General features: G+C 43.0%; 1 protein-coding gene across 1 annotated transcript in view; it reads right to left on the bottom strand.

Annotated features, from left to right (window-relative positions):
* Positions 1 to 11,870, bottom strand: part of DEPTOR (DEP domain containing MTOR interacting protein) — a 120,142-nt gene extending 108,272 nt beyond the window's left edge. Inside the window, exon 1 of the mRNA XM_045861043.1 lies at positions 11,654 to 11,870. Within this exon, the coding sequence (XP_045716999.1) occupies positions 11,654 to 11,781 (128 nt within the window). The 5' untranslated portion in view covers positions 11,782 to 11,870. The remainder of the gene's footprint in view (positions 1 to 11,653) is intronic.
* Between the last annotated feature and the right edge of the window lie 10,207 nt (positions 11,871 to 22,077).

Here is a 22,077-nt window from a genome sequence, read left to right as displayed (position 1 = left end):
TCCATCATCATTTCTCCCCCTCACACCCTCTCCCACCTGCACTCCCCCACCCGTGTCATTGTCATCACCACACTGCGGTCTGTGTCCACGAGTTCTCTTTTCTGCCGATCCCGCCACCCCTCACCCAGAGCTGTCAGCTTGCTCCCTAAGAGTCTGTCTCTGCTTTGCTTGTGATTTCAGTGTGTTCCTTAGATTCCACATGACTCAATTTTTATATGTATTGAATCACGAACATATGAATTCGTTGACCTATACAGTGCTTTTGTAAATTTTAAAATAAATGTATTATACGAGGATATATGCGACATGAGATTCATGTAATAGATGGCATTTGCACCTTGGTGGCTCCCACTCCTTTGAGGTGGCCATCCCTTTACAGGATTAGTTTTGCCTCAAGACTGTGGCCAACCAAGGGGCCACCTGTTAAACCGGACAAGCTCAGGGGAGGCCTACAGGGGAGCCTTACAAAGGCAGAAACCTAAGTAACCACGTAGGATGGGCTGAAATGAAAACTTGCTCACCAAAAGTAGGTCATGGCAGGTAGTCACGTCCTAGGCGGGTACTTTTCTGTGACAAAGGTCACTCACGCTTCACCTCAAAACAATTTTCTTTCGACCCCTCAAAGCATAACCACCCAACCAGAGCAGAGACCACAAATCCCCTCACTGTTATTTTTATCATGTTAATTGTTAACTATCCTAGACCCACCTATGTATGTATCTGTTTGTTTTACTTTTTATCCAATCACAGAGACTTCCCCTGCTTTGCTTTCTCCTGCCTCCCTCTCCACCACCAATGGAACTCCTGCAGCCCCCTTAGGCCGCCCCCTTTGACGGTAATGTGTAATAGAAGGCGCAAAGCTGCCATTCTCTGGAGCATTTTCTGTTGAGATTTTGCTTCCTAGCCATTTTTGTAGGTTTGGCTCCAATAAACTCGTAAATATTCTTACAGGTTTGGATGTTTCACTGACAGGACAAATACAAGGGAACAAAGGGCTCTTGCCTTTAGGAAGCTCAGAAATGCTCTTTTAGGATGTATATTCTTTTCATTACTTTGCAGATGGTTTATCTTCACAGTCTAGAAATCCTGAACCAGGAAGGTAGATGTAAAGTCCCTGACACTCAGTTAGTTCAGAAGGTTAGGTGTTGGGACTCCTACAGATACAAGTGATCACCAAAGGCAGTCTTGGGAATAAAGGTCGTCCTCCTGCCCTCAGCACCTGCCCCGGGGTCTGGCAGGGCGAGGGGTGTGGGGACTGTTTCTAGAACCAGTGATGAGGCTCCTGCCAGGATATGCAGGATGGCAGCGCCTTTGTGCCCCTGCTGAGCCACCTTTTGGCTTCAGAACATCAAATTCAACCTTTCCTTTAGCTTCGCAACACTTTGCCTGGGTTCTGAAAAGGAAGTGGAGGCAAGGGCTTGATATGTGACCATTCTAACAGTGGACTATCGTAATTCTAAGGAGACAGTATTGTTTCAGAAGAAATATAAGTATATGTGTACATGGCATCATTTGGTTATTCTCTCTGGAAGAGCTATTTCTCTTTCCTAGATGGGGAAAAAAAGGTGATTTTTGTGTTCTCTGTACAAACACATAACATTTAAAAATAAACATGATAGTGGCTTTAAGACAACTGGCAAAACACGTGATCACTTCTCTCCAGCTTTGAGTTGTTTTCCTTACTGATAAACAGAATGCCTAGCTTTAATGTAATGTGCTAGTAGGCCATGGATTCCACTTTGTACCCATACTAGATAGGACGTAGTTTTGAGCTCCTCAAGAGTAAGGGGTTTCTCTTATCTCACTTTGTGTCCCTCGAAGCAAGTACTGTAACGCCTGACATAAAATAGGCAATAAATACAAGGTAAGTGAGTAAAAAAGGGTAGCACCCACTTACAGTAAGGCTTGTTTAAAGAACTTCTTCTAAAATGAGCTGATGTATAGTTGTCTGTAAAAAATAATGTTCCTTAGTGTTTTGACTTCCTGCATCATAATTTCATACTTGCAGAGAAATAAAAGATTTTTGTTTTTATTGGTGTATTTTATAACATGTTATGCTATACTATTTGCTTTCTCAAAACAACCAGTGCTAGATTTTTTTCCCTTTCTCAAAAAAAATATATATGAGCAAATACACACACACACACACACACAAATATATATGAGCAAGCAATTTCCGGAAATGGTATAAACTGAATGCATGAAATGCATGAACTGTAGAATGACCATTAAGAGACAGAGAGATAGCAATGGAAATGGAGACTGTGTATGTTCAGTGGGGAGATGCCACCTTGGCTGGTGTCATCCACTGCCCTAGCCACAATCCCATTGGCTCACGAGCAGGCATGGGACCAAATCAGTGATCAAATCAGCACGACTTTAGGAATTGTGTCTGAAATCCTAGGTGGGAATGTTCCCTCTCTCCCCCTGAACATATTAGGAGCCACGCGAGGCCTGAAGTTCCTATGCCTCCACTGGCTTCAGAGTGAAGCCAACCAAAGAGAAAGCGCTGATACGTGAGGGAGCTACAGGACAGACCCAACAGAACCACGGAGGATGAGTTACACTTCAAGGCACCACATGTCCTGGATTTCCAGTGTGGGGAGTCAATATACTATTTTAAGTTGGTTTTCTGTTTCTGGAAGCCAAAGCATCCAAAGATATCTGGATGGAGGTTTCAGTTTCACAGATGTCTGTCTTTGTCCAGACTCACCAAATGTTGCATTTCATCGTACACAAGTTTTATCTCTTAAAGAACCATAAACAAATAGTGATCCAGCTAGTGAATTGCATATTGAAGGTTTCAGAAGTACAAATTGTCTGCAACTTATTCCAAATGCCTAGAAAATATATGACCCAATGGATGAATAGAAGAAGGGCTATAAGGATAGTTATTATATATAACTAGCCAGCATGGTAGTAACTTAATTGTGGAATCTGTGGAATCTTTAAAAACTTTTCTGTACGTTTGCAATTTCTCATAGTAAAATGTTGGAGGAAAAAGCACCAGTTCACCCTTATTCTGTATGTATGGATGACCTTACGAACTTTGCAATAACCTGTGGCCCTGGTCAGTGTGCCATCAGGATAAGTGTATTTTATCAGGGTAATCTGAGGTCTATTAATCCTCTATCATGATGAGTTGGGTTATATCTACTGGCAAGCTTGGCTATCAGATTCTACAAGCCAGTCACTAATAAATAACATCTAACAAATGAGAAGGAAAATGAGTCAAATGAATCATGGTTATGCATTAGATCACTGCCTTCAACCTCAGATTACACTGCTTTTTTGTTGCCAGTTCTCAAGAAGGAAATGGGGGAGCATTTGAAATCTTGCTCCCTAGCTTATATCATCAGTTTGGCTCAAATCAACTCATATTTTAAAAAAGAAGAAAATAATACATTAAATAGGAGCTTTGGTAAAGCTTTATTTATCAACTTTATTATAGCTTAACTAAAGATGCTATAAGGGGCACTTTATACCTCAAGGTAAAACTGTTGTGTATCACCACAGGGAATAAACCCTCACTTTTTTTTTTCAGGGAATATATTTTGTAAGAGTTACTTTTGTTTATGGAAAAGTTAAAGAGTAGAACTTTAGAAAAGTTAAAGAGTAGAAAAGTTAAAGATAAGTAGAACTTTAAAAAAACACTCAATGAAAACAGGACCTAAGTTTACCCCATTCTCTTTTCCTCCTGGGGAACAGGAAAGGAATTGGGAAGCAAAACAGTACTTCTACAGTCCAAGAAATTCATGCTACCCTGGACTAAATATCTGTGCCTGAAGATAGTATGCAAATATGATAAAGAGAATTGCACTTTGAATAGCAAACTAACCCAGGATCCACAAGAAAAATATGTGCCAAATCCTTCTTCAACGTGGAAAAAGCGATCCCTTCTTAAGTATTTGCTTTGTTAAATAAACTTGCACTCTCATATACTGGTTGTTCTTAGACCAGCACATAATTATATATCTCCATACTACCCTCTTCTGAGTGCTCCTTGCTTTTTCTGCAAAGACGCCACTCACAGTGTATTCCTCCAGAATCCCCCAACTCATTTAGGAAATGGCCAAATGGCACAGATAATAAAAACGCAGCAACTAAGCTTAATGAAATTGGGGCGGCATGATGTGAGACGTTCTCTCTTCATGACAGAATGTCCATCAGGACATTCGTTTCTCACACCTTAAGTCAAGACCAGAGCAGCTACTGAGCACCCTGGGCTCAAACTGGTCCTTCCGAATCCGGCCTGATCTGCCTCAAAACACAAGGCTCAGTTCTCTGCTGCGGTACTGGTTTTGCCACACGAAGGACAGCCCCACAGAGTTGGATGGTCTCAACAAGGCCAAGACCTCAGTGGGTGCTGGGGCATGGCTTGGAATCTCTGGGCAAACATCGGAATCAAAATCTGTGGGTATCAGTATTGCGGAAAGACAGTGTCAGCAGGAGTTAAGCAAATACACAAAAAAAACACTAACAACAGTAACAGAACCACAAGTAGCAGCTGAGGCTTAAGAAGGGAAAGCTCTGAGCCTATCCTGAAGGCTGCCGCCAGCTGCTGATGACCTCCCCCTCAGCAGCTGCCCTGGGCTTCCCCGAGCTGGAGGCCCTGGCGTCTGTCCCCTCTTGCCACACCCCAGCACGAGCTGTTATCTGAAAACCATGCATAGGAAAGGATAACTTGTCCCACACGCCTGCTGTGTCTTCTCTCTCTTCGTCTCACCTCTTCTACTCCACCTAAAAAATATTCTCAAATCTAAAGAAACAAAATGACTCCTGGTGCAGAGCTGAGTAAGTCGGTGTTCTTTCGGAACGCTTCCCGGGTCGGCACCGTCCCAGACAGCTCCGGTGAAAATAGCTCCCGCTGCCCCCGCGCCCCTGCTGGCACTGCCACGGGGAACAGCTGCCGCCGGCCTGCTGTCTGACCCACTAAGCCCTCTGTCCCCACCCCGTCTCCAGTGTTGTTCTCCACGTGGCTAGTAACCCATGAAAACAGTCTCTGACGGAAGCTTCCAAGTTCGGTCAAGGCTGATAAACAGCGGGGCAGGGATCTCAGACTTGGACCCTGCCCTCCCTGGTAGATAACACGAGGGATAAAGGAGAGTGTGATGACTTACTTTGGAGGAAGAAGGCTGATCATTTCCTCCTTTGTCCTTTCCTAACCACGAAACTCATAGAAAGCCACCAGGTAAGAGCCGGCACCCAATACAGGGAAGTGAGTTCCTGGTCGGGACAGATGATGGCACAAATCACAGGAGAGGAGAGTGATCTTCCTTCACCTCCCGTTCTCTCTCCATTGGAGGAGTTTTTAACTTACTTTCAGGTTTATGGATTCCAAAGCCGATGAAAGCCAGAACTTAAATATCAGCACTAGCCTTTTGGAAAGGGAATCACAAATACTATATTGTTCATAAACAATTCATACTCCAATCGTTTGGAAATAAGGTTTACTATAAGAATAAGTGCATAAGGGTGTACAATGATTTCTCATCACTTATTGAACACTTACTGTCTTCCATTTGCATGGTGTTTTTGGCAAGTGACAAAGCACTTGCATGTGCTCTCTCTCCAAGTAACAAGTCTACCAGGAGCCTGCTCTGTGCCAGAATCGTGCTTGCGGCCCTCCACGCCCACTTGGAAGACAGAAAGGAAGTTTGCAGAAGGAGGGTGTGCATGTTGGAAAAGCCTCTGATTCAGAGACAGTCCAACAGTCTATCTACACCAGGCTTCTCTGCACGGACTCCAGATACGGCAACTCTCCGTTTTGTAACCCCCACCCCCAACCTAAACTGGCAGCAATTTCCTGACTCTGGGATACATCTTCTCTGCTGTTTAGAAGAATGAAAGTGTATTCCTTCCATTTGGCTCCTTGGATTCTAGCAGTGGCTTCTGGGTAGTAACTGTTGGGCTAGTTCCTGCTGTTCCGAGACAGGTCGTGTCCAGCAGAGCTAAGTGTCCCCATTAAAGGTCACCAGTAGAGTGACCCCCTAAGACATCCCCCATGCCAACCTTAAGTTCCTTAAGCTCAACGTGCAGTAAAGTGAACTATTTATCTTTTTTCTGTTCTGCATGCTCTAAATTCCGCGTCTTAGATTTATTTTATTGTAGCTTGGTCTTTAGTTGAATGAGCTGGCTTTTACCTTTTATCTACATACTGCATTAACACTTGCAAAAAGCAACCTCAGGAAAGCAACTCAACATTTACTGAATACATTTTTACAAAAAAGGTAATAGCAAGGCTGTAAGTGTCTGGAAAGGCAGTCTGTTATAACAAAAATTGAACAATTTGAAGGAACTGCAATTTCCTACATCTTAGCTAAAATGTGTTGCCTAGTAAATTGCTTTTAGGGAACCAGCTCATGATTGGATGAGATTATAATTAGTATATTTAGTCTAGGTAGATTAGCATAACTGAAATGCCTTAACCGGTTTCTCTTAATTAAGCATTCCTCATTACATTCTTAATACTTCTCCCCACCCCATTTCCATCCTCACAGCTGGCAAAATAGTAACTGCAATTGATCTTCCCATTAAAATCATTATGAATTCAAAAAAGTGGAGTTCAAATTAAGTTTTCAAAACCACGTAGCATGGAAGACCTGGTTTAATAGTTAGTAGAGAACAGTGACCATTCTATCTGTCAAAACATAAACACTTCCTAGAAATAAATTAGATTTTCCCCCAACAGAAGATGGAAAAAATCATTCGTCTACTTGTTTGTTTGCAAAAGTTGTCACACTGGAATGTGACAACCTTATAAACACAATTCTGTTTTAGAGTTGTCTTGTTATTACATCTTTAACCCTCTAAATGACTAGTTGAAGACACCATTAAATTGTAGGCCAGCATCCTCCTTATAAGCAGGGACTCTCTCAGCTCTATCACTTTCTGGCTGAATAACCTGTGGCTAGTTAGTTTAAATTCATAAGTTTTTGCATCTGCAACATGAGGATAATAAGCACATCTTCTACAGAGAATAAGTATAAAGATTAAAGATAGAAAGATACATACTTAAACACACACACACACACATACACACACAGAAGAGTCCATGGCAAGTAATCAATGCCAGGTAAGTGTTGAAGTTATCATCATGCTTCCCATGACCACAAACAGAAGTAATATCGTTGGGCTTCTTATTTCACTGCTCTGCTACAACTTCCTGTCAACTATCTCTGAGATTAGCCTGTAGAGGAAACATGAGGTGGATTTCAGATGTCGTAATTAGAACCTCATGGTTGCATGGGCAAATTTCAAGAGAAAAGATTTATACATAAAATACGTAAACATAACTAACTAATGATCTGAAAAATCTTAGTATGAAACCCCGCTAATATGAATGATTTCTACGTGCTTAATGATCTTCAAATTAAGAATGTTCTAAGGTTTTCTTGACTACTTATGGCACCTTTTCTTTGTTTTGTGTTGAGAGTGAATATACATATTATGTAGAATACATAATATATATTATGTAAAATATCAGTCCCTTCTGGTGCGGTGATAATCCATTACTGAGAGTGATAAATATACTGCATTCTTTGGCCCCTCAAAAAAGAAAGCAAAATGGTTACTTAAAAAATTTAAATATCTTGTCTTTCATCACTCTAATGTGGCATCCAAATGCAATTTTTATAATAGTTTTATTGAGGTAATTCACATACCACACACTTTATCTACTTAATGTGATAATGGAATGGTTTTAGTACACCCACAGAGTCATGGAAATCACCACTACAAGCGAGTTTAGAATATTTTCATCACTCCAAAAAGAAATTCTATCACCTGTTAGCAATCACTCTCCATTCCCCCTCTTGCTGCTGCTGGCAACTTTTTATCTCTACAGATTTGCCTATTCTGAACATTGCATATAAATGCTAATACAGTATGTGCCCTTTTAGGTCTGACTTCTTTCATGTAGCATAACATGTTCAAGGGTCCTCCATGCTGTAACACATATCAGTACTTTGTCCCGTTTTCCTATTGTATAGATACACCACACTTTGTTTATCCAGTCATCAGTGGATGGATATTTGTATTGGTTCTGTTTTGGGGTATTATGAATAATGCTGCTGTGAACATGTGTTTATACATTTTTATGCAGACATATGTTTTCATTTCCCTGGAATATATATACCTAGGAGTAAAATTGCTGGGTCATATGGTCCCAGTTTAATCTTTGAGGAAATGCCAGGCTGTTTTCCAAAGTGGTCGCATCATTTTGCCTTTCCACCAGCCGTGCACAAGGGTTCCAATGTCCCCAAACCCTTGCCAACAGTTGCTATTACGTCTTTTTTTATTACAGCCATCCTGGAAGTGTGAAGTGGCACCCAAATGCACTTTTTAGATGTCAAAACATGGAGATACATTGGACAAGTACAATATTTTATGACAAGGGGAAGTATGAAGACATTAGGAAAAGGATCCCAAGGGTCAGGCTGGAAAAGGAAGAGGAAATGTTTTTGAGTCTGTTACTCAATTTCGTGTCCTTATGCAACCACCTGCCCTATCCCAAGGGTCAGGATTGTGAACAGCCCTCGATTTCACATCTGGAGCTTATAATAACCCTAACAACTTATCTTGGTTTATTGATTTATTTCACAACATTCCTTTCCGCGTTATATTCCATTGGGTCCAACACCACAAACCTTATGTGGAAGGATATTATTATTCCTATTCTGCAGGTAAAGGCAATAAGACCCAGAGTGGCTAACTGGTTGCCCCCTTCCCCATAAGGTAGATAAAATAAATGAATATATATATAAAAAAAAGTTAAATGGATAAAATCCACAGAGCTGGGCTTGGATGCCAATTTTTTAAATTTCAAATCCCAATCCTTAGTTTCCTCTTTCCTTATCACCTTCATTTACCCCAACTTTAGTGACCCAGAAAGTAATGGGTAAGCAAGAGAGGACAGCAAGCAATTGTGTGTGTGTGTGTGTGTGTGTGTGTGAGTGTGTGTGTGTGAAGCAATTAGAGGCAGGAGGCCTTCACATCACAAAGTCCACATAATCAGACTGTTAAGAGAGCAGCCAGGGATGTAAAAACAAGTTGGGACAGTGACAGCAAGAACAGTGGCATGCCCACTCCTTAATGAGAGGTCCCTGCAGAAATCAGGGAGCCAGAGCAAAAGGCCACCTAAATCCCTAAGTTCTGATTTTGTGTTATCTGTGCTTTCAGCAGTGTATTTAATTACACACACCGTATTTATTCAAACATTTATTGAGCAATTATTTATGCACTGGGCACAATGCGAAGATGAGACTTTTTAAAAAAGCAATGACTATAATTTTCCAAAGTAAAATTAAATAGCTAACATTTACTAAACTTTTTACATATAGCATCACATTTAATCCTCACAAAATTTCTCTGAGAAGAGAGAAGTGGAAACTGAGGCACAGAGAAGTCACGTAAATTGTCCCATGGCCACAGAATGAAGAAAGGGAGGAGGTGGAATAAGAACCTAGGTAGCCTGGGCCTCTACCCTGTGTTCTTCACCACCTCCCAGTCCTTCCCGCCAGATCTTGCTCGGCTGGGAGTCACACGTGGTGACACAAGGAGACCAATACTATTAATTCCAGCAACCATTTCTTGAATGCCCATGAATACATGAAGCCCAGGGGAAAATTCTCACAACCAGCCCAAAAAGTACTTATCTTTATGACTGCTGTAGAGGAGGAAAGAGTTTCAGAGAAGCAAATTAACCTGTCCAAGGTCACAGAGCTATAAAAGCTAATGCAGATGTGATGCTTACTGTATATATACCAGGCAGTGTTCTAAGCACTAACTCATCTGATCCCCATCATAACATGATGAGGCAGGTTCCATTATTATCCCATTATCTTAGTTAAGAAACTTATCCAAGGTCCCACACTAGTTAAATGGCAAAACCAAGACTCATTCTGGCTTAATGTCCTCAGCAGAACAAAATGCTGGGGTGCGGGGGGGGGGGGGCCGGGGGGTGGTTTAAGGGGACTAAATGGTAATGGAAAATACAATAAAAATAAAATTTTAAAAAGTGCTGAGTCTTGTCTACAAAGTGGCAAAACAGAAATTCAAACCCAGGTCTGTCTTAACTCTACAGCCAGAGAGAGAGAGAACGAGCCCTCTATCTTCTTACCAACATGCTAAGCATGGCCCTCAAACCTACTGAGGCAACAAAGGGTGTTAGGGAAGAAGGGAGTAACAGGAGCTCTGGGGGCCACCAGGGAAAAGCACTTAAGCTGCATCTTGAAGGTGGAAGTAAGTGCTTGTTGGACAAAGAAGGGCACCATGCAATTTATTAAAGGAAAGAAAATGTATCCAAATGGGGACTTTGAGAGGACAATGTAGTGAAAAGAGGCAAACAAATTATTTAAAAGTGTTTCAAATTGAATTATAAAATCGTTACTGTTTTAATTTTCAGTTAGAAACATTCTTGATGAAGGAAAACAAGCTTTCATTCACTTAAATCTGGCTATATGTTTAAAACATCATCAGGAAATAGAAATAGACAGTTCTTGTAACGTTACACTCAATTCTTACTTCAATATTTACTTCCTCAATCTAAGTGCTGCAAGCAGCGTGAATGCCAAACCTTAGGGATCTCTGCAAGATTTTCTCTTCTTCAAATCTGTCTGAAACACAGCATTTAGAAACCATGAGCCTGGAGATTCGGACCAAGAACTGGAAGGAACCAGTGTGCGTGCTGTTACCGCGGAGCGAGAGGACAGCAGGCAAGTCTGTGGCTCAAACACTGCAGAGGTCGGGGTTTTTCCTGGCAAACTGATTTATGACCAGAAGAAGGGAAGCCGCGGAACCGGTCAGACCATAAGTACAATGCTCAAACAGGAACCCAAGAAGGACCAGGAATGGGATGTAAGTAGAAAGCGGTGCTGGTTCTAAGGAAGGTCACTGCCCGACCGGGAAGAGACCTGTCAAATCCTAATTCTGGCAGCAGCGGGGCCGACGGACTCGGTATCCCAAATGTGCGCGCTGGTGGAGTCGACACAGCAGCAGCGCAGCGGCACAAGGTGCCTCCACGCCCCCTTGCGGGCCCAAATTACGACTGATGAGGATGTGCCTTTTAGTGGTAGGTACACTGTTTCAAAAATGTTCTCCCAGTTTAGCCCTCACAACCGCCTTTTAAGAGAGCCGCGGCGATCAGCCCCATTTTACAGATGAAATGCTGAGGCTCAGGGACGTGAAACAAGACTTGACTGTAAAAAGGAAACCTTAAATGAGGGCGATCGTTGGGCTGGATCCTTTTATCCAAGAGTAAATAGGAGGGGACTGGAGCCGGCTGGGGCCCCCACACCGACCCCTCTGGCTCTGGGGGTGGATTAGGAGCGGGCTGTCAACCCGTAGGCCTGGCAGCGAACGCCCCGGTGCCAGGGGAGAGGGAGCGCGCGCGGTGGGCGGCAGCGCGTCTGCGGGCGCACTGCGTACCACCCGCTCGCTTGCGTCCGCCTCTAGAGCCCCGCTCCAATGCCCCAGGGCGCCGGGCTGCAGCAGCCAGGCAGAGGCGCCAGGCGGATGGTCCACTGGCCCGCAGCAGTCCGGGAGCTCCGCTCCGGTGGCAAGCCACGAGCCGCGGCGCGCGTGCGCGCAGGACAGCTGCGGACACGGGCTGGCAGGATCTGCGGGAGCCCACGGGCACTACTCCACGCCTTACCGTAGCTGCTCCCCGGTGACCAGGACCTCGGCCATGCGTTCCAGCTCCCTTTGCTGTGCCCCGCCACTCCCGCTGGGGCTGCTGTCGCTGCCAGCGCTGCCAGCGCTGCCAGCGCTGCCGCCCTCCATGCTCCCAGCCGCGCCGCTACCACTGCCTTTGCTGGCCGCAGCGGGTTTGGGTGTTAAATCAGTCTGCCCTTACAGAGGCCTCTCTCGCCATATTTGTTAGGGGCAATTCCGTTGCTCAGACATGATTGGCTGGAAAGGGAATCCCTGTGGGTAGGCTGGCGAGCCGGGCGAGTCGGCTCCAGGAACTCCAGCTTGAGGGCGTGGCTGAAGCCCTCGTGGTCGGGGGCGGGGCCGAGGGAGGAAAATATAAACATCTGGACGCTGCGCGGCTTCTGTGTTTCATGTGCCCGTGGAGATTGAATTAGGTGAGCACTGCTTTTACCCACGAAGCTCCTGCTGTGGACCTAGGGACAAGCTGGGAGGTTACTAAACAAGTGTGAAGATATTTTAATTATACTGCCCATGCCCCAAATTGCTAGAAAGTAAAAATAATAACAGTATAGCTAAACAGTGAACGGGAAGAATATACAGGTCACTGCAGGGCATGAAGAAATTAATGTTCCAGTCCCAGTTTTCTTCACCAAAGACAGTTTACTTATCTGGAGGTGTTACCAATAACGAACACTGGCCTGGGAATCAGACAGACCTGGAATCCAGTTTCCCGCTTACAGTTGATTCTCAGTTTACAAAACAAAAATAATTGTGGCTACCACTTGTTGACATCTGCTGCATTAAAGATGCTTCGGATGGTTGTTCCCTTCTTTAGTTAGTGCAACAAATCATGAGATGGGTATTGTCCTCATTTTATCTGCGGAGGTCTCAGAGAGATGGGGAGACTTGCCCAAGGCAAGCAGCTAGTAAGTGCAAGAAGCATTAAGAATGAAACCCAGGATATTCTGGCTTTAAAGTTGTGTTTTCTTAAAGATTGCCTCTTAAAATAGAGGTACCAATATGTATCAGTGTCTTTCATCACAGTGTGGACAGAAAAAAAAATTTTTTTTTTCCTATGGAATAATCTCACATGGTAATCTGATCACTCATTCCTAACTGAGCAGGCCACTGGTGGGTAGTAACACCCCAGGCATATAACCTCTTTACTAAAAAGGCCGATCTTTGCCTTAGGCAAGCCCCGCCCATTGTTCCTGTGCAAGCTTATCTCACCTCTGAAATGCCTCTTTTCTGACTGCTCCTTCTACGCCTGCGCCTGCGAGAGAGCACAGAATCTTAACTATCCTGTAATATGATACACATGTTGCTTTCTCCCACCTTCTTGTATTCTTCTTTAAGTCCCCTCCTTAATCTCAAATGTGTGAAGAAACTGCGCGTTTCCTCTCCGAAGCATTTATTTCATATTTCAGTCTGTTGAACTCTTGCTTCCAGAGGTAGACTCTGTTCGGCTCAAATAAATCTTTATAAAAATTCTCTGCTGGTTTGGGTGTTCTTAGGGTTCTTAGGTTGACAGCCGGTAGTGATCTCCTGTTGGCAGACCATGCTTTGAAGACTACTGGTTAATGGCGAATGGCTGTGTAAGACAGCCAAACATGCAGAAGAAGATTGTCAATGATGAAGCTTAATAACATGTTAACTATCATTGTTGATACCTTTTAATGCACACCTGTATTATTTCTGCCTAATCTTAAAGATTAACTTAAATTCCACCTCTCTGTCATACTGTCTTGCATTCCCCAGGCAGTGTGTTGCTCTTTTCACTGAAACCTTACATGGTATCAGGAGATTTAATTTTTAACCATTAATAAAAGTCTTGATTCTCCTGCCACTACAATTTTTATTCTTCCTTTCTGCATAGAAACAAATTGGTGGTTTAGCAATGTCCTGGTTAGATATTTCTGTTGATATATTCTTAAAGGGAACTTGTCTTTAGAAAATAAATGTTAAGATAGAGAAAAATTAAATGTTTATGTATTTATCATTCACATTCATTTTTAATATCTCAGTTGTGTTTGAGTCACCTTTTTGTGGTGATAAAAATAAAACACTATAAATAAATGTGAGGTCCTTTTGTACTTCAGTCCCAGCCCTGCTGACTTCCTAAGAAATCTTGTTCTTAACCTTGGTTTTCTGCAATCCTTGATGCTATTCACGGAAGGGCAAAACAAAAATGCATAATACTTTGGTGTATACTGCCACCTACTGACTCCTTCTGCAATGACACTAAATGATAGTGGGTCTCATAACAAAAAGGCCACCCTTAAGAGTACCTTTTAGAAAATTTTTGGTGCAGGTTGTGGTTTGTCACATTATTGGGGATGCTACTGGCTTTTAGTGAGCAGGGACCAGGGATGCTAGATGTTCCCATTTGCTTGGGACATCACTTTACAAAAAAGAATCGAATTGTCCTAAATCCAGAATGTTTTTGTTATATCCTGTGGGTATTCTTGTGGAGGAAAATTCTACGTGCTGTTATCTGAGCCTATCACATAATTTGGATGTATGTGGAAACACAATGTACTTTATAAACACCTTTAATATAACCCTGAGTTGTCCAGGATGCAATTATTGTATACATCAAGAAAAGACTGTATTTTGCTAACTTCCGAACTTTACCAAGAAAGGTTCATCATTGCATAAAATGTTTTCATTTGTGCCCTGGCTGGTGCGGCTCAGTGGATTTGAGCGCCGGCCTGCGAACCAAAGGGTCGTTGGTTTGATTCCCAGTCAGGGCACAGGCCCGGGGTGTGGGCCAGGCCCCCGGCTGAGAGGCAACCAGTCAGTGTCGTCTGTCACATCGGTGTTTCTCTCCCTCCCTTCCCATCTCTCTAAAAATAGATAAATAAAATCTTATAAAAAATAAAAGGAGATAAAATGAGAGTTAATGTTTGGTAAACGAAAGTTTGTTGGGGTTATCTGGAAACAAATGGGACATTTTGATTCAAAGGACTTTGCTAGCTTCCTCCCTGTGTATCACACACTAGATCAGATTAAACTGTACTTATCTATGATGATACCCACCTTCCTGAATTAGGTCCTCATTTGTTCTCTATCTAAATCCTTTTGAGGGTGGGGAGGGGAAGGCCAAAGATTCTCTCTGAGTCGTTTGTTTCTCAAAAATAGCTTCAAATAATCAGTATCCTTTTTTAAAATTTTTATTTATTTCTTTTTAGAGAGGGAAGGGAGGGAGAAAGAGAGAGAGAAACATCAATGTGCGGTTACTGGGGGCTGTGGTCTGCAACCCAGGCATGTGCCCTGACTGGGAATCGAACCAGTGACACTTTGGTTCAAGGCCCACACTCAATCCACTGAACCACACCAGCCAGGGCAAATAATCAGTATTTTACAGAGGCATATTTTTGGGTGGCAAACTCTGTTGCCCTTCGAAAGCAATCTAGGAAGTCACAATTCATTCCTAAACAATTTGGCAGCAAAGAAATTGCAAACATGATAATGGGAGATCATGTTTCAAAATTTATGGGATACTGCCAAAAAGAGCTTAGAGAAAAATTCATATTTTTAACTGTTTTTATTAGAAAAGAAAGAAAGCCTAAAATCAATGATAAAAGGCTAGGAAAAAAAAGTAAAGCAAATCCAAAATAAGCAGCAGTTTAATAAATACACAAATAAAGAAAAAAACTAAAATAAGTAGCAGTTCATGTTTACCAAATATTCCCTTTTATTTTGTCAGGGACATGAGATAACTTTGGGCACAACGAGTGTTGCTGGTGATGCTGGCTCTGTTTTGGAGTTTGGTAAAGAAAGAATTCAGAGCCCCAGACTCTAGCCCAAGGAGTGTATTCAGCAGGCAAAGTGAAAGTACACTCGAAGGGAAGGTTCCAGTGGGTCCTTTCAGAAGAGAAGTCACAGGGGAAGAAGCGAGTCAGCTGGGATGAACAGGCTCAGGAAACAAGCCACAGAGGCAAAGAAGGGTCACTGGAGTCAGGGTCAAAGGTTAGCCCCCCCCGCCCCCGCAAGTCTCCAGTTCCCCTCCTAGCTTAGGAGGAAGAAAGCAAAGACACACACCTGAAGGGAGAAGCGGTAGGGGAGGGGTGTGGATTCCTCTAGGGAGAGCAGGTGCTGGGTCCTTTTTTCTAAAGATTTTTATCTCTTTTCTGAAAGGCAGGAATGTTAGGGCATGTCCCAAGGGAGGATCTCAATAAAATATTCATCAGTTTGTGTTCTTTTGTGACGGAATAGCAAGTGGGTTCCGGCTGCCTGCCGCCATCCTCTGGACAAAATTCCAGAGGCCAAGGTTTGGTGAAAAAGGGAAGGAGTCTTTACTCAAGAGCTACACAATTTTGGGATAATAGCTTTCCATGTGCATTATTCACTTAAGCTTTACCAATTAAGACTAAACTCTTTAACTCTTTAGTACAGCTTTAATCATTTAAATCTATCCTTTAAGGCTAAACTCTTTAACACCTGAGTTTTATCTCCCCCTCCCCCATGAGTTTTTCATTATCTTATTTCTATAAGGTGAGTTTACAAACTAAAACCATGTAAGATAGAAAAGCTACACAACTTTGGAAGAATGGCAGACTTCTGCCTCAGAGGTGGTCCCCTCTAGAACACCCAGAGAAGAATGACCTTGCCACTCTCTGCCAGGCTGGCCTGATCCTAGGCTGCACCCTGGAGTTCCTTCCCATCCAAACTACCACCTGCAGGCAGCTGCAGAAATATCATCCAGGCATCCTTCAGGGAGAAGGGCCTGAGAGCCGGCCTCTGCCCTCTTTATTTTAAATCTTCCAGCAGCTCACAGTTCCTTGCACTCTGGAAGCAAGGCATTCAGCTCCTCAGCCCATCCAGTCCTAGGCTGTTCACCATCACCTGGGGCAGCCTCCTCCTTTGGCCTGTCTCTACTCCTCCCCAGTGCAGAGACTGATCAGATCTGTCTGTATCACTTTAATATGCCGTCTCATCAAAATAAGCATATAGGATCAGGAACTATAAGATTATAGTTTCTACTGGTGGGTTGGTGCTGGGGTAGGGGAGTCATTGGCCATTGCATCTGATCAATCCTGACGCTGGCCACGGCATTGATTCATCTGGTTTTGATTCTTTTCTGGGCCTGGATCTGAAACACAACCGAGGACTAGATTTTGTCTCTATTTTGGCCAAAACTCTTATCTCTGTGGTCAACAGCCTCGGGACTTTGTTCCTAAGATTATCTGATGCAGATCAGAAACTCATTGCCCTGAGGGCCTAATGCATAAGGGAGCGGTGCCCGGAGGGAGAAGGAGGCAGGTGAGCCGGAATGCCGGATGAGGCCAGTCTGAGTCAGCTGGCTGTCTCAGTCTCCCCATTCCACTCGCCAAGGAATTTTCCTGCCTTTTTACTATCTTGCCTCAGTGAGAATGTTTTGCATTTGTCAAATCATTAAATGTACCCTTTAAATGGGTGCGGTGTATTTTACTTAATTTATACCTCAATTGGGTTGATTTAAAAACAAAGGAGCCTGGAGGCAGAGAAGCACTTCCTGTGAATTTAGAGAATGTGGGGGGAGAGGTTGTGATAAGAATTGTATAAGGTCTTAACCTTTTTACTCAAAAGATTGGAATCCATTGGGAGATTTTGAACTGATGATCTGCCATGATCTTATACTATTGCAGGGATTGCATGAGATAACATATACTGGGTAGTGAGCTCAGTAAATATATCATGGATTTTCCTTGCTTTTCAGAGCAGTATTTCTGTGAAACATGAAACAATACCACCATCTAGTGGCCAAAATCCTGACTGGTCTACGAGCGAAGCCTTAAAGGTTTATTTAATAAAGGACATGGATTGGTGAAACACCAATCCAAAAGAGCCTATGCACACCAATGTTCATTGCAGCACAATTTACAATAGCCAAGTGTTGGAAGCAACCTAGGTGCCCATCAGTAAATGAATAGATCAAAAAACTATGGTACGTTTACACAACGGAATTCTTTGCAGCAGAAAGAAAGAAGGAGCTCCTACCCTTTGTGACACTGTGGATGGAGCTGGAAAGCATTATGCTAAGCAAAATAAGCCAGGTGGTGAAAGACAAATACCATATGATCTCACCTTTAACAGGAATCTCAACAACAAAACAAACAAGCAGGCAAAATACAATCAAAGACACTGAAATAGAGAACAGGCTGACAGGGAGAGGGTAGGGATTTCAGGGGAATTTCAGGGCAGAATGGGAAGGGTTTACAGGAACAAGCATAAAGGACACATGGACAAAAACTAGGGTGGGGGTGGAAATGGGAGGGAGGTGGGGAGGACTGGGGGGGTGGGCTGGGATGGGAGTAAAAGACAGAAAACTGTACTTGAACAACAATTAAAATTTTTAAAAAACCAGAAAGATTTGGAGAAAAAAGATCAAAAGATAATGGAGTAATGGCTGGTTGGGTAGGAATAGCTAGTTGTTAGCCCATAGTTTTCGTTGTTACCACTGAAAGCAAACTGTTTCAGGAATGGCAAGGATGTCAATATTGACAAAAAATCTCAATGTAATTCATTACACTAATAAAATATAAGAAAATAAATCTTATGGTTATCTCAAATTTAAAAAAAACAAAGGACATGAAATTAAAAATTAAACTACTGTATTTCCAATAGGAGTAAATAAATCTCGTAAATCAGAACTTCTTTATCTGAAGTGACTTTAGGTAAACACAAGGTAACATAGTTTCCAAGGCACTACTTTATTCTGTTTCTCCTCCCACCTCCAATATTAGAGAGCCTTTATTTTGAGTCTAGTGTTTAGTGGTAAGTCACCCTCTCCCTGGGTGATCTCATTCACAGGCATTCCTATAACTGCCACATACGTGCCTTTAAAAGCTTTATCTTTTAGCTCCTGGCCAGACCTTTATTCAAATCCAAGTTCTGAAATAGGGTATTTGGCAGAAGAGCTGCAATGAATAAAAACTACAAAAAGTGTCAAGGAGTAAGACCACCCACCACCCCCTTACCCATCCCTCCCCACACCAGATTTATGCCTTAACACTGGCAGAGACCAGCTGGACCCAACATGGTGACTAATTTCATCTACTGGTAACCCCTAGCCTCACTACATACCCATTACACAATAATACAGTAGCATGGAAGTATGTTAAATGGCACACCCCATACTGGCCATGATTGGAAATGAAAAACCTATATAAGGACACAAAATGGCCAGTAGAGCTCCTCTGGGAAATCTCCACCTCTTTCCCCGGAGGATTGTGTGTATTCCTCCCCCTTATTGAATCCCCTACCCGCTGATTAAATGAACCTCAATAAAGGAAGCAATTCCACTGCAGGGGGCTGCTCTGCCTGTGGAGTAGCCTATTTTCAGCTTCACTGCCTCACTAATGAACTCACTTTCATTTTAAACCGTGCTTGCTTGTGTTTGAATTCTTCCTGGCGTGGAGCCAAGAAGCCACAGTGGATCATGGACCTGTGGGTCCTTAGATCCCCCTGGAACACCTGCATTGTCTCTGGGTCAAAGTTCACGACATGTGCTCACCTGTATTTTTCCATGGCCTCTCAATCTCCACCTATCAAAACGAGAAGTCATCCCATCTCACCCCAAATCTGCTCTTATCCTTCCTGCAGCATGCTGTAAATGGCAGGCCATGGGCAGGGGCCTAGAATTCCTTCTTGCCCTTTTCCCTCTCCTAGTCCCCGTGTCAGATCAAATAGCCACTGTTGTCCACTCCATCTCAAAAATTATTTCTCAAGCCCAGGTACCTGTATCACTCATTCAGGCTCGTACTGGTGTCCTTTTACTCTTATCTCTCTTCAATCTGTGCCACAGAATAGAATGAGCAGCTCTTGCTTTCTCCCCTTTCCCTCCCTTCCTCTCTCTACTCTGTTCATGAATGATTTATCTATCACATGTCCATTTGAAGTTATTTGTCTGTACATTGGATTTTATAATACTGAGGAAAATATTGGTAATGTATTTAATTACACACATTTTTTTTAAAAAGATTTTATTTATTTATTTTTAGAGAGGGAAGGGAGGGAGAAAGAGAGAGAAACATCAATGTGTGGTTGCTGGGGGCTGTGGCCTGCAACCCAGGCATGTGCCCTGACTGGGAATCGAACCTGCGACATTTTGTTTTGCAGCCTGCACTCAATCCACTGAGCTACACCAGCCAGGGCTAATTACACACATTTAATGCACGAATATATTCTCACTGCTAAAATTCATACATTAAACATAAATTTAAAAAAAAAACCTCTTTTGATGTCCTCTTCCATCCCCTTCCTTAGAGGTAAACATTATTACAATTCACTCATTTATTCATTCCATTTTTCAGCAAATTTTTATGAAGGTACATAATGTGCTGGGCACTGTGCTTAATGATTTCCTAGTGAACTTCATAGCTTTACCATCTTAGAGATGACAAAAGACTTGAAGTAGTCACACAACTAAATGTGAAATTGCTTCAGGTCTGAGAGGGAGAGTACTAGCGAGACTTGACTAATGACAGTATACGAGCGCCCATGCCAAGGCCGTGGTTCCCACAGTTGATGTTTTTGGGGTGCCTGAACGTCAGCCTGCCCTTCACTAAACTTGAAAAGAAGAAGAAAGAAGAGGGGAAATAAGAACAAAAAACATGCTCGTGTGTAGTTCTTACGTGAAGTGTGCTTTACTAAACAAAATTCCCCGGTCGGACTGTGGAGCACTGTATGTGAACACTACAACCAAGTACCTGACTTTAGTACGGTTGGCTGGCTCTCTTGAGGTTTTTCTGTGACTGTTAGTGTTCCTGTTAAACGAGTTTTCTCTTTTCCTGTTACCAGATGAATAATTGAGCAAGCCTCAAACATTTAAGAAAAATACGTATGTGTTTTTATTAAAAAATATATCCATTAACATGCTTTTAAAAATGAATTCATAAAAGTGATCATTATTCTATTTGCAGAGAGGAGCCCAGGTCCAGCTCCCTGCCGTAACAGCAATCATCTGATGCCATGAATTAACTACTAATAAAATTATTTAATAAATGAGATTAATTAACAAATACCAAAAAGCTGCCATTTATTAAACATCCTTTGTTTTTACATGCATTTTAGCATAGGCAGTATTTCTCCTTTTTACAGGTAAGGAAGCTGGACTGAGAGAAGTTAGGCAAACTGCTCTAGGTCACAAAGCTAGTGGGACAGAGTCGGCCTGTCTGATGGAAACGCCAGCGTTTCCTTAGACTAAGCTGCCTCCAGTTGTACGGCATGTTCCCCATTTAAAAGAGCATCCACAGTGCTTGATTCCCTTCCTGATTGTAAGTTCTCATCAGGCAAAGTCCTTCATATTCAGCATTTCGCTCCACCATATTCTTTATGCATTCCGCTGTAGTAAAATAGAAAGGCAATGAAGTCAGTATAGAACCTTTCCACCACCAACTAAAGCACCACCCAGCCCCTGTGGATGCTCTACTTCGTGTTTGTATACAGTTTCACCCCGGAGTTCAAAGAAAATGCCTGCTCATTCCTTTGAATTCAACCCCTCAGTCACCCACCCACCTCATTTTCTTACTCCTACCGAAGTCTGATTTGCACAGACTAGTGGGAGGCCACCGTGTTTTAAATGGAATGTTCCTCCCAGGTTCCTTCAACTCTCAGGCAGTGTGACTCCCAAAACGGGCCTGCAAGCATCCCTGGGAGAGTTCATATTATGCTGTTACAAGTTATTCCTGTATGTGCATATATGATGAACTCTGCTCTTAAAACTTTGTCTTCAGCTCACTGTAAGATCTGGTCTAGAAGACGCCTTACAGAACGCACACTGGGCAGTTTACACGTCTTACAGTGGCGAGTTTGCCTGTCTCTTTCAGGGGACTGCAGGACCTTACCACCCTCAGAAAGGTTTTACTCCTCTTGACACCAGTCCCAGCTTGCTACAGGGCAGACCAGGTGCTCAACAGACAGATGGGCCTAGTCCAAGCCATTGTCTCCCAGATATGATGGTCCCCAGATCCCAAGAAGCGAGATGCCCCATCCAGTTCTACCAGGGTGTAGCTTCTGGTCCAAAGTGTGTGCACCAACCTCAGCAGGATGGATTTAGAGCCATAGACTGGGGCGGAATCAGGCTTTGCCACCTCTTAGCTGAGCAACCATTGACAAGGAGCTTGCTTCCTCCTTTGTAAAACGGATGACCAAGAGCTCACTTTACAGGATTGTGGTCAAGGGTTCATGAAGTTATGTATGCAAAGTGCTATCACAATGACAGCTACTGACAGAAGATGAAACTATTTTTCTGGCAAGGAAATGGGAGTATTGGCAGGCAACCAAGGGGACAGCGGGAGGGGTGAGCAAGGGTTCTGCGTGGCACCCCGCGGGATCGCAGCTCTATTTCCGAAGCTTCCACCAAGACGGCCCCGGGAGAGAAGGTATCTCTTTATTACAGCTTAGGCTCCCTGTGCGGAGATCTGACTGCTCTGAGATCAC

The sequence above is a fragment of the Phyllostomus hastatus genome, unplaced genomic scaffold (assembly GCF_019186645.2).
Source record: "Phyllostomus hastatus isolate PE091 unplaced genomic scaffold, TTU_PhHast_1.1 phas_scaffold_21, whole genome shotgun sequence".
Taxonomy (NCBI): domain Eukaryota; kingdom Metazoa; phylum Chordata; class Mammalia; order Chiroptera; family Phyllostomidae; genus Phyllostomus; species Phyllostomus hastatus.
This window is presented reverse-complemented; position numbering and strand designations above follow the sequence as displayed.